This window comes from Trematomus bernacchii, unplaced genomic scaffold, assembly GCF_902827165.1.
Source record: "Trematomus bernacchii unplaced genomic scaffold, fTreBer1.1, whole genome shotgun sequence".
Taxonomy (NCBI): domain Eukaryota; kingdom Metazoa; phylum Chordata; class Actinopteri; order Perciformes; family Nototheniidae; genus Trematomus; species Trematomus bernacchii.
In genome coordinates this window covers 2,384,189-2,410,900 of record NW_022987608.1, presented here as the reverse complement: position 1 = coordinate 2,410,900, position 26,712 = coordinate 2,384,189, and the positions used below count along the sequence as shown (strand labels likewise).

Genomic DNA, 26,712 nt, shown 5'->3' with positions numbered 1-26,712 from the left:
AGAGTTCCTTACAAAGTTACCGACCATCTGCGAGCCACGACACAGAGACAAACTCACAGAATGGAAAAAGACAAAAATCTGGGAAGTGGTTTATTGAATGTTTTTGTTTTGTTGGCTCATTGGTGGGTTGTATGCACTGAAAAACTGAAATGTTGACTTTAATTAAATGTATTAGGTCAAAAGATTTCACATAACTTTATTAGGTTAGTTGAAAGCAATACATATTTTGTATTTAAACTTAATAGTAATGCTTTCAACTAATTAAAAAACACACATATACAGTATATACACAGTATATCAGTCATCAGTCAACCTGGTTAGTATAGTACAGTAAGCAAAGTATAGTATAGAATAGTATAGTATAGTATAGTATAGTATAGTATAGTATAGTATAGTATAGTATATAGTAAATAATATATAGTGTATAGTATAGTATTGTGTCCGGCAGTAGGGTTCAAGTCCCGAACAGACCTAAAATATGGAGTGTGGTCTGGTACTTGAAGAGGTCCCAGTTCACCTGGCGTGGTGCCCTTGAGCAAGGCACACATGATTCTGATAATTCTATGATGGAGGGTTAGTATAGTACATCCAAATACTACGATGGCTTAAATGCAGAGTCTGAATTACCACTTATGTGCAGTGTACATGTGTGACGATAAACAGTTGATTTGGACACGTATATATATCATCAGCTCTTCATGGGTCTCTCTCACACACACACACACACACACACACACACACACACACACACACACACACACACACACACACACACACACACACACACACAAACACAAAAGAAGGATTTTCTGCAATTGTCCTTGTTACATTGGTGCCAATCAAGCTGTTTTGGAATTTAATATTTTCTGAGAAGGACAGAGAGAGGGGAGGGAGGGAAACAGCATGAGAGTGAAAACCAGAGACAGTGAAAAACAAATGCTTAAACCAGAAAACAGGACATCGGGAAACATGTTCATTAGATTGTGGTTTTGCTGCAGTGTTGTTCAGTGATGAAACTGCAGTGATACACAGAAGGCTCTTTGTGGAAAATCACCAGAGTGACGGCAGAGCTGTGAGGTGCAGAGAGAGACACTTCACAGTTTGATCAACTTGGCCTCTAAGTGAGAGGAGAGGAATGGCAACTTGACTCCAGGAATGTCTTTCTTTCTGTAACTATATCATATACATTAAAGGTCCCCTATTATACTATTTTTCATCAATATATTACAGGTCTCAGATATATACAAAACATGTCTCTGAAGTGTTTGGCTCCAAACACCAAACAGATCATTGCAGCATCCCATAATCCCCTCTGTTTCAGCCCTGTTTCAAAAGTGCTGATTCTCTGTCTGTGACTTTAGATGAAAATAAGGAGCCACTCCCCACGCCCCTCTGAGAGATATTTGGTTAAAAAGAAGTCAATGGTGCTCTAGGAGGAGATTCAGGTGATAAGGTGGGGGGGGGGGGGGTTACCTTGGTTGGTGATTGGCTAATGGTTACAAAATCTGATCAGCTCATTTTCAGACAGGTTTTTATATAAATGGATCAGGACAAAAAGAGAGAGAATCTTTGTTCCTGAAACTTTCAGAGTCTCTTTACACAGAGGGGACACATGTTGATGTAGAAGAGACATGAAAAAGTGGATTTTGCATTATAGGTGACATCTAAAACTCTGATATTCTTAAGATGTATGCATGGGAGTAATGCTGGATGATTGGTATCAGTCCTCACAGCTCTGTGGATGGGCAGCTGGCAGGCGAAGCTACATTGAGGTTGGCTCCGTTCTGCAGAAGAAGCTCGATGCATTCCAAGTTTCCAGATCCAGACGCATCATACAGGACTTTGTTGGCGAACACGTCACCACCTAGTGGAGCTCAGAAACACACAGAAAGATCTGATGGTGGTGGGAAAATGGTTGTGTGCTGTACTCAACATTCAATAATTATAGATGTGAAAATAGGTGGGAGAAGTACTCAGATCGTGTACTAGTAGAAGTAGAAGTACCAGAAGTACTCAGATCGTGTACTAGTAGAAGTAGAAGTACCAGAGTGAAGGATGATACAAGTAAAAGCTCTGCATTCAAAATGTTACTCAAGTAAAAGTACAAAGGTATTAGCATCAAAATATACTTAAAGTAAAAGTAAAAGTAGTCATTGTGCAGATTGGTCCATTTCAGAATAATATATATGATATGTTTTATAATGATTGATCATTAAAGTGTTCTTAAAGCTGGTAAAGGTGCAGCTAGTTTGAATGACTTTGTATACTGCAGGGTAGCTTGTGGATTTACTCCAGGTGGAACTAAAGTCTGATTTAACACTTGATTATATTTCACATCATTCATCCACATCTGCAAAGTAACTAAAGGGATTAAATACATGTTGTGACAATATGAACGTTCTCCTGTTGTGATTGTCTAATGTTTTAACAACCAGTATTATGTTTACCTTCATGAGTGGCTGTCCACTCAGTGAGACACTCCTGCAACCATGTCGTATTTCTACGATATGAAAAAACATTTTTATATTGAACATGGCCGCTTGTAGGCATCCTGAATGCTCTCATCGAAAGGCAAACTCCATAAGTTCCTCATTTATATCTTCCTGCTCACAATAAAGATTATTATCATAAAACAAACTCAAGCTGGACTCACTTACAACATGCTAACGTCACATCTGTGTAAATCTGTCACACCTAACACCTCAAAAGTGTAATTATGTTAACAATGAGTCTCACCTTTTGATGTGAGCGCGTGCCTGCAGTCGTGTGTTTGTTATGTCTGGGTTAGACGTAACCCGTTCTAGACGACCTGACTCAGCTCTGCTGCGTTTTCACTTCCACCTCTCCTGTGCAAAGTACCCTGATTGTGACTTCATTCACGAGAGGTCATTTGGTCACATACCTGTTACAGAGCATACGCTAAATCCATAGACTGTATTAAAATCAGGCTATATCATATTGTGCAATGCTTTAACATTCCACACCGCAGTGATGGCAAAGGTTAGTGATAATACTGTGTGACGTGCAGCACTTTTACTTGTTTTTTACGTGTTTTCCTTTGTGATTGATACTGATTTGATAATAGAAATCAACATTACATGTCACTTCTTATCTAAAGTGACTTACATACTCACTATGGGCAATCTCTACAGGAGCAACCTGGGGTGAAGTGTCTTTCCCAGGGACACAACAACATACATGATATTGGCTTTTACTTCATATTTACTGACTTCAACGGTGTATTTGCTAATAGGCAAAACAATCTTATTCTATCTATAAAATCTATTAAAAAGAAATTGTGTATCTTTGTCTGCCTGTTAAGCCCCAAAGCCCCCCTCGGCGGGTCTTTTTTATTTTCACAAATTCAAAAAAAAAAAAAAGTATTTTTTTAATATTTTAATTTTTTATTAATTTTTTTAATTTAAATTTTTTTTCTTTGAATGGAATGAATACCTATGGTGATAATTCAATGTAATACATCATTTTTATAGTCTGGTCCCTGAAAAAGGTCAAATGGCACTGATGGAACCAGATATACCCAAATGTGCCGAAAGCCTATTCCGCCTGGAACTTGTTTTTGCTAAACCTCTCTAAAAAGGTCAAATTTAACTTGTTTTGCCTCAATCTTGATACAGGGTACTTATTGTATGTTACAGTTTGGATTCCTAAAGCTTTTAGTCTACTAACCCATCATCCAAGGGTGGTTTTCACTATAAGTAATGGGTTTTTTGTAGGCGGAGGTAAGAATTTACCTTTTTTTACTATGTTCCATCTGAATTTACTCTGACTGAGAAAAATCTATATTGATTCTGACACTTCTACATCCAACTCACAGATGTAACCTTGCTTTGATAAAAGAAATTATTCATATAACCCTTTTAGAAGTGAAGTTGTAGTCATTTGTTTTGGGCATGTCATTTTCGAGCCTGAAACCCACTTAAAGCGACACTTGTTAAGCAAATATATCAGATGAAATGCGGTGTCGGATGTTTTTGGGTTGTAATGTTTCATAATAATGCGTGAACTCTCTCAATTCCTTATGTATTAATGATATATAAAGAAAATATGTTACGTTTTATGTTCTTATTGTCTGGGCTCAAGCTTCCTATAGCTTATTGAGGTGTCCCATTTCACATGTCTCCATTATGTCTCATGATTTTTTTTAGTTGTGAATAAATTATGATGATGATGATGATGATGAAATCCATTAATCCAAATGGATAATAATACTGAAAAAATGAAAATCAGCCACCCTCAAAACACCTTCAAGCTGTACCAAAAACCTAATTCTCACTTGTCAAAAAACAGTAGTTTTGGGAGTAACCTTGACTTATTCTAAGCAGAATATTCCCTCCGGAGAACAGTCGCCCACTTTCTCCTGATGAACACACTGATACGTAGGAGTTTATGGAAAAAGTCTGAGACAGATGCAGTGTGTGACACGGTGACTCAGCCTGTAGGCGGCCTCTCCACCGCGTCAGATCACTTCTCCAATCTGTCTGGAGCGAGAGCAGACTGCAGCCCATCCTCAAGTTTCACTAGACGCTCGGACATCACACACACGCACACACACACATGTACATATACACACACACACACACACAATAAGCTCTGTCTCTCAACTGGAAACACTTCATTTCATGCCTTGGATTTAAGCAACCACGGATTCTTGCTCCATATGAGGAAGAAAGTAAGTATAATTTATTTCTGTTACATAAACAGTTTGTTGTAAAAGTGTATTCAGTGATGCAGCTGTATTATATGGTTAAATAACAGAGAGAGATGTATGTTTGTATATTCTTCTTTATTCTTACAATATATTACTGTACAATCAGAACAATTATCTCACAGTGTTTATTTTTTCAGTGTTGAATAAATCGTAGTGAAAAATGTGTGAATTTAAGACATCAGTGCTTAAATATTTCCTATCTAAACATGCAGTGTAAAAAATAAGAATAACTCATCTAACAAAACCTCAGTATTTCTTTTAATAGTGATAAATGTGTCAATTAAATATATAAATACATCAGTTCTAAACGTGTTAAGAGGTCTACAGTCACTGCTGGTGTTGTAATAATAATAATAATAATAATGCATTTAATTTATATAGCGCTTTTCAAAACACACAAAGACACAGTCGCACAAAAAGCAGACAGTAATCTCCTGAAAGGGGAAGTCAAGAGAAAGGACTTACTTTGACTCAATATATCGAACAGAAGAGATTGTGTGTTCCCAGACGTCCATCTGCACATTCATTTCATTCATTTTACAAGGATGAAAAAATCCTTTGAAGCCAACACTCACTCTGGCAACTTTGAAGTGTGATTCATCAGATTCAACCTCATTGCATGCTTTTTGCATTTGATATCTTAAAGTCTTTCAAGTGGCAAATAGTCAAAGCAGATGTCAAAAAAATGTCTGTGCATTTGGTCCTGCAGTGTCTTATTATTTTATTATCATTAAGGCGTGAAATGAATCCGTGGATTCATTTCACGCCTTAATGATAATAAAACTAAATAGTTTTTATTTTGGACTAGGGTTGTAACTAACTATTATGTATTTTATCAGTTTCATTGATGATTAATTTGCCTAAGCTAATGTAAAAAAACAGCAAATGGAGGAGAATGTCTGGCTTTTTTTGCTTTAAAAATTCAAAAAACAAGTGTATTACCTTTGGACAAATGTATTTATAGGTGTAGCTTGTCTCGTTCAGAAAAGAAAAGCAGAGAATTTGGTATAATTTGAAAGTCCCTGAGTCCTTGAAAACAAAGTAAAACTATACTACAGTATATCGAATCCTGTTTGAGAAAGAAATTGTCCTTTCTTTGTTTTTTGTACACATAATATATGACATTATTTGCACGTGTTTTCATATACCGTTCATGTTGTAATGGAAATTATGGTCATCAAAGAGTTGACTGCTTTGATGTTGTGTATATAAAAATATTCTGTAATCCTTAAATGTCAAAAGAAATTACTCACAATAAGGTTATGTTGACATAAAACATTTAATTAAAGTCAACCTTTCAGTTTTTTCAGAGCATTAATTTTCTTCTGTCTTTTAGATCTTGAAAGCACCTTGTCTCCTCTTGAGTCTGTTCACAAGTTTAAATCTCTGCTCTGGAAAATTTGGGACGCCGATTACTGACGATGTGAGCAAGCTGTCATTATTGGTGAGTTAATACAGGCTTGATGCATATTACCCATACATTCATATACATGTTTCTAGTGTTTGTATTTAACCCTACACAAATCTTTCTGTCATCTTCTCCGCTGTAGAAGCAGAATATCCCCTCTGATTATGAGATTCCTGTTAGTTACATTCCCAAAGAAGTGGTGAGTATATAAGGAAGTGAAAGAAGGAATAATGTCAAACAGATTATTAATGATTGAACAAATAGTGATAATTTCTTTGGTACACATCTGCAGGCTGGCACGTGCTGGGTCGTGTTGAACATCTATCCTTTGGAGCAGAGTCTAAGGAAGCTAGCCAACATGTTTGGCACCATTTCCTCCAACAAAGAAAACGTAGTCGTCTTCATTGCGATGCTGAAGAGTTTACGCTTCACCTTTGACCATGAGGAGCTCGTAAGTAATTGGAAAGGATTGAGCTCAGTTTTAGGAAGTCATATTTTGCACATTCAGGGTCTGTTTTGCACATATAATTACATAATTGAGGTTTATCAGAGCTGCTTGTTGTGCTGTTGATCCCCCAGGAAACTGCGATGCAACTCTTCCAGTGTCACTATCAGGAAGGGAGCTTGACGTCGGGCCTTTACTTTGACTACATCAAAGACGTCTTACATGCGGCCTCTAAAGGAACATCCGGTTTCTCGTGCAAGCCACCACCATGCCTTAATTCACAACAAAAACCAGGTATGGTCATGCATTTGCATTTGTAATGGCTTCCTCAACAACTAAAGAAGCTTAGTGGCCTATTTGTTGGCAGATATTGATTCTGTGGTCAAGAAAACACAACCGGGGATAGGAACCGGATATGCAAGCTAACCCTGAACACACAGGTAATTAAGGGGTTATAAGGTCATAAAAGCCTGCTAAGTGTGTTTTTACACCATGCATTTGTCAACGTGAGTCTTTTTGAGAGACAGAACCACTTGAATCCCTGATGCTATTTCAATAAAAAAGCATGAAGATGATTAGCAACCTGTTTCGGATTTGTAAGCATACCTGTCTACCCAGGGAAACGTCAGAGAATGAATGAATGAATGAATGTCTATATTCATATATCATTTGCCAAGACTTGGAAGGAAAGGGGTAATGTATGTATGTGTGAGCAATAACGTGTAGATTTGAGTAGACTGTAAACTGAGGCGGGTGTGATTTGTGTTATGTACATCTTCATGTCTGTTATATATTTGTGGAATAAAAAAAAAGTAAAAGAATTTAAAAAAGATGATTGGCATAGTCAGGATCAGATTTCTAAATATATTATCTTGTTCCAGGTGGTCAGCGGGAGGGTCGTAAGTACAGCTGGTCCAACAGATATCCACTGCTTCTGGCTCTCATCCCCTTCACAGCTTGTGTTGTCATCATAGTGTGGCTGGTGAGTAATTATTCAGAGTGGATTAGCTACTTTATGAAACATGAAGATTAGTTTTCACTTTGTATGATAGATAAATATACAATACATAGACACATGTGTGAAAAAAAGTAATTGACCAGCATGAGGTCATTACTAAGACAGTGAAGATGGTAAAAATCCTGGCTAAACATCAGCATGATAGCATTGTTTGTGTGAACATGTTAGCATGCTGATGTTAGCATTTAGCTCGAAGCACTGCTGCACCACAGAGATGCTACCATGGCTGTAGACATTATATTATTAAATTACATTGCATTTAGCTGACACTTTTATCCAAAGCAACGTGCAATAAGTAAACCAAAGTAGACCAAAGATGGCATGTAAGAAGTAGAAGTAGGTTGTGGCCATGTTGTGTTTTGCAACCAAAAGTGTCACAGAGAGTGAAGCTAAGTTAAGCTAAATGCTAAAATAATACATTTTCTAGCAGGTAAAAAAGGACACAAGGATTTAAGTTACAAGGCAAAACACAACACCATAAAGCAACCGGTAAAACACAAGTTAGCCATTAAACATATGCTTTCTATTTTATTATAAATTGGACTAAGAAACAAAAACTATGCATTAATGTACATACTCCATGCTGTAGAAACTAGCGTCAGAAATAACTCTTTTGCTAATAATTGCATGAATGTATAAAAGGGTGATAATGTCCAACTCAAAAGGACTGAATAGATTCTATACCACAAGGAGCACTTTCACTTTGGACTTCCGGCTCTCCATAAATGAATGATTCCGCTGGGAGCCATTTCACAATTAGTTATTTATAGAGGACCATATCCTGGCGTTATATAACAGATGGCATATACCTCAAATTATAGTGGTTATCCTGTTGTTGTTGTTATATTAAAAGAAACTTAGGCGCCTCCATCTAAACATACCGTTATTGGTAGAAAATATTCCATTAACAACACTCACTCTAATCTCTTTGGGTTACTGTGGTTCGCCCTAATTAACCCTTCATGATAATGTGCCTTCATTTTGGTGAGCACTTCCAGGAAGGCAATTCCTGGTAAGTTAACATCATGAAATATTCAGCAGTACTTTGAGAACTCATCATTACCTAAAGTGATGATTTCCGCTTTGGAAGTGTATTATTTGTCATAGAAAACAGGAACGAAAAAACACTTTTGAGACAGTGAGTCTTACTTTCTCTTTCTCTTTTTACTTTCAGGTCAAGTCTAGGAAGCTTTTACCAGTTTGCAACACTGAAAATAGCCAAATGGCCCCTTCTGACACGCTCTCAACTGTGTCTATCTCCATCCCACTTCAAACACTCACCCACGCCGCTGACACTCAGCCAGTGGGGGAGGCGATCCCTGAACATGAGAGCGGATGAAGCATGATTAATAGAAAAGGGAAATCTGCAACACAGAATAACAACTCACTCTCCAGGTTCTTCTGTTAGTGCCAGGAGCCTTCTGGATAAACAAATGTTTTTTCTGACACTGCTTATACTCATCTGAGTGCACGGACTACGAGAGACGACTCACCTGCTGTGAAAGCAGGTGTGTCACAAAATATTCCCCAAGCACTTCTGGCACTTAACTATCCAAAGAGGTTTTTGGGACCAGTGGAAGAACGCCCTACACACTGGCTGGCTGTGATCCAAAATGGCTGGTGAAGTACATTAGTTGTCTTGTCTTGGCCAGTGTTTAACAGCCTGAGTTTTTTTTTATTTATTACTGCCTCATGTCAATTCAGGGTGTTGCCATGCTCCAGTTTTGAGCTATCCGCGGAGGCTTGAATCAAACATGATATCACTTTGTTTGGCAGAAGTCTTTACCTGTTGAGATGGGACTCCTGTCATCAATTTGTTTGCTGTTAGTTTCCGAGACTCACTGCTGTAGAGTAAACAGTCAACACACTGAATCCCACCTGCTCTACGTCTACTGAAAACATATTGGGGGGTACATGATGCACATTCCTATCAATACTGCTTTTCGGTAAAGCATCAGAGGTAAAAAGGGGAATCAAAGAGCAGCTTGTCTTGTTGACTTGTTGACTTTATTCCGATCGGTCAAATTACAAACCTGCTATAGTCACGAACAACAGGCCGAGCACTTTGACAAGTGCTCTGCTTTGTGTATCTGACCAGATGGCAGATAGCCATCGCCAGAGGCTCTTTGAATCCCTTCATTGTATTTCAAAGCTGTTGCCCAGTGATCTATCGCTGCTGCCCGGGCACAGTCAGTGTGTTTTTAAAGCCTTATTCACTGAGTCAATCATGTTCAGTCATGAGAACATGACTTACCCGAGTGTGAGCGCTGTTGTGCTGCATGTGTCAGAGGGAGGGAGGGAGGGAGGGAGAGACAGGACAGACAGGACGGGGGAAAGTGAGGGAGATAGGGATGGATAGATGGACGGTCGGATGAGCTCAGTGAGAAGCATAAGGAGGGCTTGTTCTCGCCACAAAAGAACTGGCCGTAGGCTGGAGGAAATGCCAGTTACAAACGCGACTGATGTCGGCAGACCCGTATGAGTCGACAGGCAAAGAATCTTCAGACCACATACGCTTTGTATAGCCTCAAATACAGAGGATGGTCAGTATCTGAATAACAGTTTTCTGTACTTGTATGATTTACTGCCGAGACACATCAATGAAATATGGAAAGATATACCTTTATTAAAAATGTAGTACATGAGGTCTACAACAATTGTTTTTTTCTGGTGACCAAATTGCATACTTTTCTTTTTTTTTATTCGGTGGAAATGTGCATTTGTATTGTATGAGATGTTTAAGTTATTTTGTTACTAGTAAAAAAACATTTAATGATGTTTTTATTGTAATTTTGCAATTGGAAAATAGACCAAGTAATGAATGTATACAGGGTTTGACAAAATACTGTGAACATTCTGGGAAAACACATTATAAGTACCTTAATGATCATTATAATCTGCTACTGTAGAAGATGTAACAGATTATAATGATCATTTGGCCCGTTTTACTAAATGTTTACAATATTTTTTCTGCCCAATGTCAGTATTACTGTATATGTATTTTCTGTGACAATGTCAAAAATATATATATATTGGTACATCATATTATTGTTGTCTGCAAAATAATGATGCATTTTTTTATTGCCATAGTTGTTGATTGCACAAATGACAATAGCATCAATAAAATGTGTTGGTGATTCAATTTGTAATAATTAAACCATTTGTTATGCAACACAATGAGCAATGATGGATATTGTCATATTGTCAGGTGGCGTGTGGCGCAGTGGACTAGTGCGTTGGTGTTCCGATCAGGGGAGCACTGGTTCAAACCCAACTGCAGTCAGCATGTCGTTGTGTACCTGGGCAAGACACTTCCCCCCAAATTGCTCCTGTGGGGATTGCCCACAGTATTGAGTATGTAAGTTGCTTTGGATAAAAGCATCTAACAAATGTAATGTCTTTTAACTATACATCAGAATCAGAATCGGTTTTATTACCAAGTTACACATACGAGGTATTTGCTTTGGTATACATGGTGCATACGAAGACACAGAAAGAAGAATATGTAGCAAATGAATAGAATCAAATTAAAATAGTACTATTATAAAAGCTATTTTAAAAAACAATGTTAAGACTATTGTAAAACATCCAGAATAAAGACAATATTTACACAACATATAATTATGTCATAAAATGAGTACAGTCAAATATAATAAAATATGACAAACATTATAAACTATATTGAAAGTGGAGAAATGTGCAGATTTTAAAAGATAGATAGATAGAATCAGAGGGATGAAACCCTCTTTAATGGTCTCACATGCAGAGCACACAGTAGTGCCAGGAGTCTAGTACTAGGAGCAGTGGGCAGCTATTGTACAGCGCCCGGGGAGCAATGGGAGTGGGGGGGTAAGGGGGTTGTCTGGTGCCTTGCTCAAGGGCACCACGGCAGAGCAGGAGGTGAACTGGGACATCTCCAAGTAGCACACTCCATATTTAGGTCTGGTTGGGGACTTGAACCGGCGACCCTACGACTCACAGTCCAAGCCCCTACTGTCTGAGCCACTGCCGGACAAGAAGTAGTGTGGAGCAGAAATGTGAAGGATTTACAATATACAAAATATTAAATCAGAAATCAGGAACAATTGTATTGCCAACTGTACACGGTGCATACACAAACACAGTTGAAAAAAAGGAAAAAACAAGAACGAAAAAATAACATTTAAAAAAGTATATAAAGAAACTATTACACATTAAGATATACTTTTTTTTTTAACTGTTATTATTTTTCTTAGTAAGAATAAATGATAACATCAAAATACAATTCATTATATACAAGTCTGATGATCATTTATTTGACAAATCGCTCTTCCACTTGCTCCTTCTTTGCAAATTCACCGTGCTTTTATTTTGTACACTCGTTTCCGCCGGAAACACTCGGACTTTTGTTTTGGAAAGCTGCTACCCAGCGGCCGCCATTATTCTTCCTGGCTTGACTGTCGGAAGAAAGGCATTTAATGACTTTTAAACATTATATTTGGGGCTAAACTACAACACCGTGAGTGTATCTGTGTAGTCGGTGCACATTCTCATGAAGTAGGGGAACCCACGCGGGCACAGGATGGAGAAACGGTCCGATACCACAGGTAAGTTGCTAAGCTACCAAGCTAACTGTAGCTAAGGGAACAACGGTTAGAAAATGAGACTCAAAGAAAACCACGTGTTGCGGAGAACTGGCTTTTCGCTTCTGATGTTACGTGTTGCAGAGTTTTCTAAGGTTATTCTGCAGCTGTTTAATAATACAAGATAAAGCAGGGATGGTCCATGCCGCTGGATTTAAAATAAAACCGTCCTCTGCTCCGGATGCGTCGTGGTAAGCTAAGCTAACAACAACCAGGAGTATTCCCACTAAACACTAATCAGACTAGTTTGAATCTAACTAGGTAACACTTTGGCGCTCATTCTCTTCCCGACTGTACGTGCACACGCAAACGTACCCGCTTAGTTTCATCCTAAACCAACCCATCTGCAGCTTATCTGCATTCATCATGTGTCAGCTCTGCAGCGCCCCCTACAGGTTCCCCCTGCACATCCTGTGGTTTACTGTAACCAGGTACTCAGATCTTGTACTTGAGTAAAAGTAGCAGTACCAGAGTGTAGGAAAACTGTGTTACAAGTAAAAGTCCTGCATTCAAAATGTTACTCAAGTAAAAGTAGAAAAGTATTAGCATCAAATATAGTTAAAGTAGCAAAAGTAAAAGTATTCATTGTGCAGATTGGTCCATTTCAGAATAATATATATGATGTGTTTTATAATGATTGATCATTAAAGTGTTCTCAAAGCTGGTAACGGTGCAGCTAGTTTGAATGACTTTGTATACGGCAGGGTAGCTTGTGAATTTACTCTGATTTAACACTTGATTATATTTCACATCATTAATCCACATCTGTGAAGTAACTAAAGGTACTATTAAATACATGTAGTGAAGTAAAAGTACACCATCTACTTCTGAACTGTAGTGGGGTAGAAGTACAAAGAAGCAAACATTGGAAATACTCAAGTAAAGTACAAGTACCTCAAAATTACATTTTCTTAGTTACTTTACACCACTGTCTGTAACACACGTGTTACAAACGTTGTTATGTTATTATAATTTATAGACGGTGGATATACATTGTTACTGAAGGGCAAATAAGTTAGTTAAACTTCAGTAAAACCATAATTCATTATCATTAAAACAGGCTCAACATTCACAGCTTTAAAACATGCAGGCGTGTTCATGCAACCCTTTGCTCCAATTCAGTGCCGATTCTAGAGTCTGTGGGGGCCCTAGGCAAATATTCACTGGGGGCCCCTCGAAGCAGCTTTTCATCACCACGCACAGCCGACAGAACCCCCCCCGGAGCAGAGCAAGGCAACGGAACTTAAGATAACGGCGCGCTATGCATGGGGCCGCCTTGAAGGGGTTTCCCGACATGTCGTTGCAGTAAATTAAAGGGTGTTTCATGTTGTCATTGCTGTGGGCCTACCTTCTTTGGGGGCCCTCTTCTGGTCCGGGGCCCCAAGCACTTGCCTGTCTGCAAGCGGTGGCCCTGCTTCAATTAACAATTAGTGGAAGCCCTATTGTTATCATTTTGATATGTATTATAATAGCTATCATTCCTTTTTATTGATTAACATGCAGATCATTTTGGGATAATTGTTTAGTCTATGGAAATGTCTATCCTAATTTCTCAAAATCCAAAGTGGTGTCTTCAGTTGTCTGCTTTTGTCCGTCCAAAACCAGAAGATATCCAGTTTAATAGGAACTGAGAAAATGCGCCATATTTGAGAAGCTGAAAACAGCCTTTCCTGTCAATCATGGATGAATAGTTAAGATATATATCGATATAGCTGGCGATTACTTCTCTGTCAATAGACCAAAACAAAGTAAACCTGCTTCCTATTTCTCTGACAGAAATCTTCCTAACTGTTATTTTTGTATATATTGATTGTTGTGCTTTTATTTAGGTCTTAATGTGTGTATATGTATTAATGTGTATTTGATTGTGTATATATAGGCAGGGGTGCACATAACTGGTACGCAGGTACGCATGCGCGGCACAAATCTGAATTGCATAACGTCACTTGTGTCACTACGCGCCTTTGCGTACCTCAAAACATCAAAACAAAACACATATTTCGTCTACACGTGTTTCTTGTCAACACTCAATGGAGTAAACTACTAGGCATGTCAAAAAACCCAAAGACATTAAGCAGCTACGTTGCCGTTTCGCTCCCTGCAAAAAATCTTTCTATGACTGATTGAACTGGAGCTGGGTGAGCCGCGCAGGACATAACCGACGGACCTGTGAAGCTTTCCAGGAGGCAGAGGCTTAGATCACTGGACGACAGAGTTGGTCGCCGTGTGCACAGACAGGGTTAACGTCGGTATAAACAACAGAATTGTGCCAAAAGTCCGCCAACTGGCTGCGGTGGGAGACTCCCCTGTGCACATTCTGTGCCCCGCGCACACACTGGAGAACTGCGCAAAATCATCTGATCACAACGTTCACGCTCTGTGGTCAAGCTGCTGCAGTTTTATTTACACCAAAGTGGAGTGAAACACACAGCTGCAAACTTACTCAGGGTGTTATGGAAGAGTTTGAAATCAGACAGAGGTGGAAGAAGTACTCAGATCTTGTGTAGGAATACTCTGTTACAGTAAAAGTCCTGCATTCAAAATGTTACTCAAGTAAAATTAGAAAAGTATTCTCATCAAAATATAGTGAAAGTAGAGACAGTAAAAGTAGTCATTGTGCAGATTGGTCCATTTCAGAATAATATATATGATATGTTTTATAATGATTGATCAAGTGTTCTCAAAGCTGGTAAAGGTGCAGCTAGTTTGAATGACTTTGTATACTGCAGGGTAGCTTGTGGATTTACTCCAGGTGGAACTAAAGTCTGATTTAACACTTGATTAGATTTCACATCATTCATCCACATCTGTAAAGTAACTAAAGGTATTAAATACATGTAGTGGAGTAAAAGTAGAAGTACAAAGTAGCATAAAATAGAAATACTCAAGTCAACTACAAGTATCTCAAAATTGTACTTGAGTAAATAAGTGTGCTTTGTTACTTCCCACATTTGAAATCAGATATGACTTCAAGTCATGTGATCATTTCTTAGTATTTGATCCTTCAACTTGGCCTCAGGAAATGCAAGGACTTCACAGTTTTGGCAACAAGTTTTGGAGAAAGCAAATCGGAGGCTTAAAAAGAGACAGGGAGGTGCATCTTCATCATCTTCATCATCTAGCATGCAAGAAGTGTAAATTGAGGACAGTGAAGGAGACACTGAGGAGGACCACGCTTCGTGTGGGGTGAGTACCAAACGCTGTCTCTTGGTACTCATCTGAGTAACTCACTAAAAAAGTTATGTGCACCCCTGTATATAGGTATATACATATTTGCATACATATATTTGTATATTTTATATTCGGGATTGTGGGAAACGGTATTTCCATCTCTCTGTCTGTACACACAAGGTTCAGGTTCTTTATTTGTACCCGTAGGTAGATTTAGTTTGCAGATAAAAACACATTAAAACAAACACAGACAACAGACACATCTCTAATAAAAGTAGACCCTGCTCCGTCAATTCTCAAAATATTTAAAAACATTTAAAAAGAAAAACACTAGTACAAACATGGACATTCAAAATTCATAATCAAATAAATAGGCATCTGTGTGACGCTCCTATGATTTGTTAATTTGTGCAATAGCTGCTGGGATAAAACTGTTTTTATACCGCTTCGTTCTCACAAACTGACAGATTGACAATAAAGTTGACTTTGACTGTTCACAGGTGCCCTCCCCCTCTCCTCCCTCCGCCTCATGGCCTCCCCCCTGCAGCTCACCTACTCGTACATCTGGCAGGTCATCCGGCAGAGAAACGTCAAGCAGTACGGGAAAGTGGAGGAGTTTGTTACCATGGTGACGCAAACTGTCCCCGACCTCATCAGCTTCAAGCAGACGGCGCAGCTCGTCCTGGGGTTGAGAGCCAGGGTGAGCGAATATCAAATTCAAAGGAGCTTTAATAATAATAATAATAATAATAATAATAATAATAATAATAATAGATGACATTTGTATAGCGCCTTTCAAGGGACCCAAGGCTGCTTTACATGGTGAACAAACAAACAAACAGAAGGGGCAAAACAAGCCGTGTAGGACAGAGAGTGAATACACATACTATAATGCTGTATGAGAAACCAATGTGAGTTTGGAAAATTGAACAATGTAAATCTATTCTAGTAGACCTCAACAATGGAATTATGATCAGTAGAAATGGCCATGACATGGGACCTTTAAGAAAATGCATGCATACGTAAGACATTACATTATAAATACATTACAATTGTGCAAAGTAGCTGTTGTACAAAAGCTTGTTTTCCTATATCTGTCCTTGTACCCTAAGATGAACTCCGTATATTTCCTATTACATGCATCAAGAACAAAACGTGTGTTTAAAGTTATAGCTTATATCCCTGTATCTTTGATGTAGGCTTATTTATTGTGTCTATTTTTTACTGCAGTGAGAGTTGCCAAGGAAATTGCATTGTACTTTGTGTGATGACAAATATAGATATATTCTATTCTTATTCTATTCACTGTGCAGAATTTCTGCTTTCAAGTTAATGGACATCTAAAAAGCTGCTCAGAATGTCCTGAATACTTGAGGCCTACGAGGAGGTCTATTTCAGTTCTTATGAGATTTGTTTTACTTAGGTTTTGATTCATGCTTTCACTTATAATAATCAGTGTCTCTTCCTGTACCGTAGATCATTTTGGATTTGCTTCAAAAGGACGGCCCACCGGATTCTAAAGCCATTCAAACGCTCATAAATAAGCTGAAAGTCTTAGCGGTAAGAAAGGACTTTTTCTGTTCCCTGAGAAATCATGCAGTCGTGGACGCGTTTAAACATGGCGTGTGTGTCAATTCAACCTAAGTGACGGTATGTCCTGTGTTACAGAAGGACCCAGAGGTGGAGAAATCCCAAACGAACTTCATGGTGCTTGTGCAGAACCTGCTCAAAAACCCAGCAGAAAAAAAGCGCTTCTTCCAGGTATCCTCAGCTGTGTTAATATAGTAATATACCATCGTTGGTTGTCATCACAAAAAGCTATTTCCTGTTTTACACTAACATCTGCCACTCATTTAGATGTGGTTTTATTAAAACACAGTGAATATGTATATATGTGTTTATAGCACAATACATTCATTTATATCTGTCCAACCATGTTGTAGTGCCCGATTATGCAAAACAGAATGTTCAAAGGCCACTTAGTCGACGAGGCAAATTCGAGTATTGACTCTCGTACGTTTAAGAAATCTAAATACCTTGCTTGTTCCATTCAAGTGCTTTATTGGGAGGGTCAATGGATCAGCTGGCGGCCCACTGCCGACTTGCAACATTTGAAGGGCATTTAAATAAAACAAACAAACAAATTCAACAGGCGTAGGGATCTGTGCGGTCACAAACTTTTTCCGACTTCCTCTCTAGACTTCCTGCTGTGTCACTTATAGCTGAGAACGCACACTACATTCTGCTTTCTATAAATAATAAGAAATCATAAAACTAGAGCAGTCCATAAGCAAAACAAAAAGTTACAAAAACGCTATAATTATAATTCATAGTTATTCAGTTCATTTGAGTTAAAGGTCTCCTATTATCCTGTTTTTCATCAATATATTATAGGTCTCAGATATATACAGAACCTGTCTCTGATTGGCTGAAACACCAAACAGATCATTGCAGCATCCCATAATCCCCTCTGTTTCAGCCCTGTTTCAAAAGTGCTGATTCTCTGGGTGTTTCTCAATCGCGAGTACGCTTGCTTGGTAGCACATGTCTGCCGAGCATCTTGCTTCAGAAGCGAGGCAAGAATACTTCCTGCCATTCGGAAAACAAAGAGTGGAACAGGCTAGCAAGTGTGCAGGTGTGCGTCATATGAGAGGCCCTGCCTTACATCTTCCGCCACAGATTTGGGGAAATTGGTCCGTGCGCAAAGCATTGTGGGGATTTTAAGACGGCGAAGTCTACTCATGTGCAGCCTCGATATTTCTCCAAACGGAGTACGCCGGGCTCGGTAGATTTCCAAGTATGCTGGAGATTGGAACAGTACTTCGGCGGCACTCGATGACGTAGTATGCTTGAAATAGTGGCTCTGCAGCAGCTTTACTCGCGATTGAGAAACACCCTCTGTCTGTTACTTTAGATGAAAATAAGGAGCCCCTCCCCACGCCCCTCTGAGAGATATTTGGTTACAAAGAACACAATGGTGCTCTTGGAGGAGATTCAGGTGATAAGGTGGGGGGGTGGGGGGTTACCTTGGTTGCTGATTGGCTAATGGTTACACAAGCCAAAACATCGTTATGACATCATAAAGTGTCCAAAATCTGATCAGCTCATTTTCAGACAGGTTTTTATAGAAATGGATCAGGACAAAAAGTGAGAGAATCTTTGTTACTGAAACTTTCAGAGTCTCTTCACGCAGAGGGGACACATGTTGATGTAGAAGAGACGTGAAGAAGAGGGGACACATGTTGATGTAGAAGAGACATGAAGAAGAGGGGACACATGTTGATGTAGAAGAGACATGAAGAAGAGGGGACACATGTTGATGTAGAAGAGACATGAAGAAGAGGGGACACATGTTGATGTAGAAGAGACATGAAGAAGAGGGGACACATGTTGATGTAGAAGAGACATGAAAAAGTGGATTTTGCATAATAGGTGACCTTTAACTTAAAAGAATATGGAATTGGCTCACCAAACCATAAATAACTACCTTCACATAATGTGCCTAAATGGCTCTTACACATCGGCGCTCACAACTCAAACGTCTTTCTCTCCGTGCAGGAAGTGTTCCCCGTTCACTACGGGACGAAGTTCGACGTGGCGCTGCAGGCTCTCACCGCAGGTCTGGTCTGCAAGCTGGAGCAAGTTCTTCCTGTTCCCAATCTCTCCCAGGTATGCACTTGTACATTTGCTTTCTGACATTTGTTGTTATTTTTCGATTTATTTGTTTATTCCACACATGGCAGTTATTTTAAAACAAAACATGTACACTTTACAAACCATATACTGGGTGTTTTTTTTTATAGCGCATGGTGGAAAGGAGCAGGGAGAAGAAAATCTTATTTTACCTGCCGCTTCTTACAAAACAACAACAACAAATGAAATGACCGTTAAAAAGTCAGCAATATTCTTTCAGTCGCAGTTGATTACAAATACTGAAACATAAAACCAGAACACAATCAAAAGTCAACTTCATACTTTCTAATTACACTTTCTTTATACATTTTTTTAAACATAAAAATGTTCTTTTAGCCCTTTAAATCATTCGGCAAAGAATTCCACTTCTTTACGCCCAACTACAGAGACTGCATTGATTGGGCTTCTGGTTGGAGACAGGAAGTGCGTTTTTATCTGATTGGCCGAGAGGCGACAGCTTCCTCCCAGATAGGAATGGGTACCGAGCCCCGGTATTAAACGGGCCCCGGGGCTGAATTATTAAAGACCGTGGTACCGTTAAGCTCCGACGTTATCGGTCTTTTTATCGGTACTGGAGACATCTAAAAAATACATGTCATATGTATTATTGCTACACAAACATTATATTGCAGTTTTAGTGTCGCCAACTCCGTTTCTAATACGCAAAAAGACTGCAAAATGCGTCTGATTATTTTTAGTAATTTCGATCTTTCCAATCCAGACGAGAGATCTCTCTCCCCCGTCTGTGTGCGAGGGGGCGGGGCAGTTTACACACACACAGCTGCTACATGCAGCAACACACACACACACACACGCTCTGCTACATGCAGCAACACACACACACACGGAGGAGATGGTGGAGAGAACGCGCTCCAATGTGTGGTTAAACTTTACCTGTCTCGATGTGGACAATGCTCGTTACCAAAAGTGCAATTAGAGTTTAGCATGTCAGGGCGGTAACACGAGCAGTTTGTCTAAACATTTATCAAAAGTGCTCCACATCCAGACGGAGGAATGCACCGGGTTCGACTGTCTTTCTAGTAGCTCTGTAGCCCCATCCACGAGTAACGTTTCCACGTCAGGTGTTATGTATGCTAGCAGCAACACACGGAGTTAACTCAATGATACAAACATGTTAATTTTGTTCACAATTTGTTTAGTTAGTTTTCCAAAAGAACCGATAAGAGTACCGTTAAAAGACCGGATCGATAAGCGGTATCGATAAAAGTAGTAGTACCGTTAAAACCTTAACGATACCCATCGCTACTCCCAGATCCTAGGGGATTAAAACAAATAAATGTCTTCTGTAGTTGATCCACAGGACACATTACAGTAACTCATTTGACCAGGTGTCGAATATAATAGCTCTACATTGAAACAAAGTAAGAATGAAATGTAAACGTTTCTTAGACTGGACAAATTGTAGACATTGTAAAGCCTGACTACAAAAACTAATTGAACATCTTTTTAAAAAGCTGTGTTTTGGTTGGATTATTTTTAGATGTTGACCTATTTGACAACAACCTGAGAGCAACGTTTAACAGAAGCTTTGTGAAATAGAAAAAAGGGAAACTTCCTAATCATAATCTGTCGGTCCGTAAAGAAAAACATGCTCTAACCCAGGGGTGTCAAACTCAATTTCATCTCGGGACACATTAGCATCATGGTTGCACTCAAAGGGCCAGTTTTATATATAAGACTATATAAAAATACATATATAAATATTTAATATATATAAAATAATGTATTATATTACATGATTGCCTCTGCATTGGATTATTATCGGATAGGGTAATAACTTCATAAGTCTCTTAAGTGAGAATGTCACAAAATGATTTAAAAAGAAAAGCTAAATTCTGGAAAAAAAGTCAAAAAAAATAAAGGACATTTTGAAAAATAAGATTCTGCGAAAAAAGTCAAATTTGAGATGCATTGTGGGACATGTAGTTTATGGGCAACGTGCTTCTGTAAATCGGCATGTAACCATGTAATAAACATATTATATTCTTTGCAAGCTCTTGTGGGGCCGCATAAAATGAAGTCATGGGCCGGATTTGGCCCCCAGGCCTTGAGTTTGACACCCCTGCTCTAACCTAACAGGCAAAACAAATCTATACTCTTAACTAGGGTTGTAAAATTCCGGGAATTTTCAAAGATGGAAACTTTCCATGGGAATAAACGGGGAATAAACTGGGAATTTTCTAAATTGAAGGTTGGCTCTTCATAGGGAACTTAAATATAGTTGGGGAAAGTATATTTTAGCATAACAAACAGACTAAAACAAACGGATGCCATTCAAGCACACTTGAATATCCATGCCATTCCTCAATCACATGCACATAGCACACTGCTTACTGCATGGCTATTGAGACCACACCCCCTACAGCAGGGATGGGCAATTTGGATGGTGGTGGGGGCCACATCATTTATGTACTGGCCACCAGGGGGCCGCAGATTCACTTGGAACTAGGGTTGCAAAGGGGCGGAACATTTCCAGTAAATTTCCATGGGAAATTAAGCTGGGGAATTTTGGAAATATTCCATATTGGAAAATGTATGGGAACTAACTGGGAATTGAGGGTAATGTAATCGAATTGTATCGTATCCAAGCATAAATATAAGCATTTTGTTTTGTCATAAGAAAACCTCCATGCAAAATGATACAATTAAAAAAACATGACATTTCAACAGATTATTTGTAAGTAGAACAGAACAAGTTTTAATTATTGTATTGAACAATCATTTGTTTCATTGAAGAACAAAAACATGAATGTTGAGTTAAATATTACTCATCCCCCCAACCCCACTCGTTCAAAAATGTGCTTTGGGCTCAAAAGTGTGGTCCAGTCTTCTAGAAATCATGTGTGCATGTGATGGAGGAATGCACAGTGCCTGTAGGGGGTGTGGTCTCAATAGCCATGCAGTAAGCAGTGTGCTATGTGCATGTGATGGAGGAATGGCATGGATATTCAAGTGTGCTTGAATGGCATCTGTTTGTTTTAGTCAAGATTATGCTAAAATATACTTTCCCCAACTATATTTAAGTTCACTATGAACAGCCAACCTTCAATTTAGAAAATTCCCAGTTTATTCCCGTTAATTCCCATGGAAAGTTTCCATCTTTGAAAATTCCCAGAATTTTGCAACCCTAAAAATGATACAATTCGATTACATTACCCTCAATTCCCAGTTAGTTCCCATAAATTCCCATGGAAAGTTTTCAATATGGAAAAATTCCCCAGCTTAACTTCCCATGGAAACTTACCGGAAACTTACCGTACATGTTCCGCCCCTTTGCAACCCTACTCTTAACTAATTTGTTGCTGTAAAAATGTTATCGTTTTTACAGCAACTACTTCATATCAGGTTTTTAATTTCAGACATGTGTGTGTTTGTATAAATAATATAATAGTGATCTACTCTAAATAAATATGTCTAACAATTCTAAATGTACATGTAAGAAAAACACGATCTAACCTAATATTGAACAATAAATCTATGCTCTTAACTCATTTGTTGTGTCCGTGTTCCTTCCTCTCGTCCTCAGCTCGGCTCCATGCTCTCCGCCGAGCCCTCGGTGCTGGAGGCCTGCGGCGGATTCATCCCCGACAGCCGGGACCTGAAGACCCTCCTCCTGCACCAGCAGGCCAAGGGGCTGCTGGGTATTAAAGGTACACTTCAGATAAGATAAGATGGACCCTTAGTGATCCCCGAAATCCAGGTGTTTTAGCCGACTCAGGGACAGTTTCATCCCACAGGCCATAAGACTGTTAAACACCTGGACTTTTGAAAGAACGTTCATCTGTTTGCAACTTATATATATCAATATTCCAATTACTTGTATACAGACTATTCTGCACAATTTCTATTATATTTTATTTTATTTACTTGCACTATTTTCCAGGGTGTCAGCGGGGTCTTAAAAAGTATTAAAAGTTGATAAATCAATTTAGCGAAAATGAAGGCTATTAAAAGTATTAAAAGTATTAAACGGCATTTTCCAAGGTGTTACATTTTGTAGCTTGTTTTCATTAAGTATATAAATTGTCCAAAGAGGTTGTATTCTACAGTCTGCCTGAATGTAATCATTGCGTAGGTGTGTAGTGTGATTCTGTGTAGTTTATTTATGGCATCCCGTTGGATTTGACGTCATCTGAACAGGACATCGCACGCTCACTGCTTGATAGCGCACGAAGGTCCGTTTACGCCGGTTGTTAAACAACATCGTTATGGGGAAATGCAAGTTTGCGTCCAAATGGTTGGAAGATAAGGAGGAAGGACAATCAATACTGTATATAGTAAATGTGAGGTAAAGTGTGTCGCCAATGTAACCGGTTAAAACTCAAAGTGGAGATGAGGTCTTAAAATGTATGGAAAGGGTCTTAAAAAAGGTCTTAAAAGGTATTCCATTTCACTTCAGGATTCCTGCATATACCCTGGTATCTGTTTTATTCATGTTGCACTGTTGGAGGAGCCTGGGAACTAACATTGTCATTGTCATAACTACACTGTAGCTATGCACACATGACAATAAACGCCTTGAACCTTGAGATACAGAATAATAATAATAATAATAATACATTGTTTTTTAATAGCGCTTTTCCTAATGCTCAAAGACGCTCATGAGTACACATGAGAATACACATAAATAAGGATAATAATAATAATACAAATAAACAGTAGTAACTGTATGAATGTACATATATGTTTAAATGTTGACATACTTTTTCTATTCATGCAGCAACTATCTCGTCCTCCGTGGGAAACTGCGTCCTCTCTTCACTCGCCTTCCGACCCAAACCAGTCGAGCCACCTCCGCCTCCGCCTCCTCCACCTCCACCGCCGCCATCCCCAAAACGTGTAGAAGTAACAACCAATGAAACGAGCTCAGCCTCCCTCAGTGACGCTGAGGACCTCGGAGTGATGTCAGACGATGCTGAAACCCCTGACATCAGACCACAGGAGACAGGGGGGGGTGCTAACACAGCTGATGGAGGAGCAGAGAAGGAAAAAAGTGCCGCAAACACCGTTGGGACGGAGGAATCGGTGCAAAAGAAAAGTACACAGGAACCACCAGGGGAACGGGAAGCAGCGGATAAACCAGAAGCGCAGCCGGCTCCAAAAGCCATCCCTTTCCGGGTCGTCTCGATGCCCGTGAAGTCCACCTCTCAGAGTGCAGCAGCAACAAAAGACGCCCAAAGGCCCAACACTCATCGGGTCACGCTGCATCAGTGGGTGTCACAGATCGCCACCAACTCCCTCTCGCTCCCCGCCCTGCCTCCCCTCCCCCCCGCCCGGCTGATGTTAGACGACGACTCGAAGCCCAGCATCAGGAGGAAGAAGCAGATCCGACCCCCGGCGGACCGATACACCTGCAGCGTCTGTGACAAGAGCTTCCCGTACCAGTCCAAGCTGATGGACCACGAGCGCATCCACACCGGAGAGAAGCCCTTCGTGTGCACCGCCTGCAACAAGAGCTTCAGGACCCAGGCATTCCTCAACAACCACCTGAAGACGCACAGCACGGCGCGCCCCTACGCCTGCGGGCAGTGTGGGAAGTGCTTCACCAAACTGCAGAGCCTCTCCAAACACATGCTGGCTCACAGCGGCCAGAAGCCCTTCTACTGCAACATCTGCAACAAGGGCTTCACGCAGTCCACCTACTTCAAGCGCCACATGGAGTGCCACACCAGCCAGATGACGTTCCCCTGCAAGCACTGCAGCAAGAGCTTCCCCACGGCCTTCAAGCTGTCCAACCACGAGCGCTGGCACACCCGAGACCGCCCTCACATGTGCGAGCGCTGCGGGAAGAGGTTCCTCGTCCCCAGCCTGCTGAAGAGACACATGGGATACCACATCGGAGACCGCCAGTACCTCTGCTCCCAGTGCGGAAAGACCTTCGTGTACCTGTCGGACCTGAAGAGGCACCAGCAGGATCACGTGCCCAAAGCTAAGATCCCCTGCCCCGTCTGCCAGAAGAAGTTCTCCAGCAAATACTGCCTGAGGGTCCACCTGAGGATCCATACAAGAGAGAGGCCGTACCGCTGCTCCATCTGCGAGAAGACCTTCACCCAGGTGGGGAATCTGAAGGTCCACATCCGGCTGCACACCAACGAGCGGCCGTTCAGCTGCGACGTCTGCGGCAAAACCTACAAGCTGGCGTCCCATCTGAACGTGCACAAGAGGACGCACACCTGCAAGAAGCCGTGGACGTGTGAAACGTGCGGGAAGGGCTTCTCCGTGCCCGGCCTGCTGAAGAAACACGAGCAGACGCACACGAGGGACGCTAACCCCGAGTTCGCCGGGAAACGGAGACACCGGGGTAAGCACAAGAAGCACTCGGTCAAGAGGAAGTACGACGAGGAAGAGGAGGCGAGCGATGATTATTAATCAAAGAAACATTTCGTATCTTCTCCACATAGCTACTGTATAATTGTCATTTTATAAACGTTTAGTTAGCGTGTGTTAAGCCACCATGGTGGTTAAGGTAGTGAAAACACATATAGAATAATGTTAGGATATTGTTTTCTGATCATTGGATTTAAAAACTACCAATTTGAGTTATGATGGGTGGTTGGCTCTAACAGTTTCAACAAATAAAGCCCTTTGTTGTCACTGCTGTGTTTCATATAATCAGGTGATGTGACACAATACGTTTAGGAAATGATGTTACCCTTAACTTGTGAGATAGCCTACAAGGGAGTAGTAAACATTTAAAAGTATTTTTCAGAGTTGTCAATCATTTTCATTACAAAATCATAGGATGAAAGAAATGTCATTTTCCAAACATTGTACTTAGTCAACGTAGCCAACCCTCAATGAATCATGTAACGATATAACGAAGCATTTCAACGCATGTACTTGTAGATAATGTGATAATAACATGTTGTAGTCTTTGTGGAAACTGTAGGAACTACTTTTACCACTCACTTTTTTACGTAACCATGTAAACAGCACAGCTACTCTGCTTTTGTTTTAGACAACAGGCTGGATATCATCTCGTCCAGCAGTAGGTGTGTGTTGTTGCTCTGATGATGATGATGATGATGATGAAAATATGACAATATTATTTTAGCGTGGACACGATGAAAGCTTTTCAAAGGTTTGATGAGTTTCTGCTGTGAATCTTAACTCAAGTCAATAAGAATATATACCTGTTTTTGATGTTTTGCAGAAAAATAAACACACATAGCAAAGAACTGTTGTCTCACTGGTTTGTTATCTGTGGAAGATTTTCTTAATCAAGCTGTGTGTCATGAGCCCTGTGAAAGGTACCTAATAATAAGGGTTTATGTTTCACAAAAGTTACACAAATAATGGTTGATAAGTTGCCATCCATTAAATTAAACCAAATAGATCCATATATAACATTAAATTGATAGATTTCTCATTTTAAATGACAACAAAATCCAAACTTTTTTTTTAAAGGTCACCTATCATGCTATTTTTAGGCAATAGCATAGGTCTCAGATATATATAAAAAGATATCAAAAACATGTCTATGAAGTGTTTTGCTCAAAATACCAAACAGATCACCCATTCTAGCCATGCCTCATATCCCTCTATTTCACTTCCTGTTTCAAAAGTGCTGATTTGGGGTATAAAGCTTTAAAAAATTGATATAAA

At 39.8% G+C, this 26,712-nt stretch overlaps 2 protein-coding genes across 3 annotated transcripts; both read left to right on the top strand.

The window, feature by feature from the left end:
- Positions 1–4,629: 4,629 nt before the first annotated feature.
- On the top strand, positions 4,630–9,859 carry LOC117483247. The gene is made up of 7 exons (XM_034131494.1): positions 4,630–4,690; positions 6,066–6,173; positions 6,280–6,336; positions 6,430–6,588; positions 6,717–6,876; positions 7,464–7,564; positions 8,775–9,859. Exons 1-7 carry the CDS (start codon positions 4,679–4,681, stop codon positions 8,937–8,939), a joined length of 762 nt encoding a protein of 253 aa, XP_033987385.1. The 5' UTR covers positions 4,630–4,678; the 3' UTR covers positions 8,940–9,859.
- Positions 9,860–11,966: 2,107 nt separating this feature from the next.
- Positions 11,967–26,285, top strand: si:dkey-14d8.1 (zinc finger protein 354C). 2 transcript variants are annotated; one of them, XM_034131492.1, is made up of 7 exons: positions 11,967–12,186; positions 15,894–16,093; positions 16,870–16,953; positions 17,062–17,154; positions 18,952–19,062; positions 22,634–22,757; positions 23,828–26,285. In XM_034131492.1, exons 1-7 carry the CDS (start codon positions 12,162–12,164, stop codon positions 25,474–25,476), a joined length of 2,286 nt encoding a protein of 761 aa, XP_033987383.1. In that variant the 5' UTR covers positions 11,967–12,161; the 3' UTR covers positions 25,477–26,285. The 2 variants fall into 2 exon arrangements, with proteins under 2 accessions (XP_033987383.1, XP_033987384.1); XM_034131493.1 differs by lacking the exon at positions 11,967–12,186 and adding an exon at positions 15,378–15,408.
- Positions 26,286–26,712: the final 427 nt, after the last annotated feature.

Bases quoted from the DNA above. Each gene is read 5' to 3' on its own strand.
- LOC117483247 (XM_034131494.1), top strand. The intron at 6,589-6,716 runs GTAAGTAATTGG...TTGATCCCCCAG, and splicing joins CCTTTGACCATGAGGAGCTC to GAAACTGCGATGCAACTCTT. The intron at 6,877-7,463 runs GTATGGTCATGC...ATCTTGTTCCAG, and splicing joins TAATTCACAACAAAAACCAG to GTGGTCAGCGGGAGGGTCGT.
- si:dkey-14d8.1 (XM_034131492.1), top strand. From the start codon at position 12,162: ATGGAGAAACGGTCCGATACCACAG. The intron at 16,954-17,061 runs GTAAGAAAGGAC...CCTGTGTTACAG, and splicing joins ATAAGCTGAAAGTCTTAGCG to AAGGACCCAGAGGTGGAGAA. The intron at 19,063-22,633 runs GTATGCACTTGT...TCTCGTCCTCAG, and splicing joins CTGTTCCCAATCTCTCCCAG to CTCGGCTCCATGCTCTCCGC.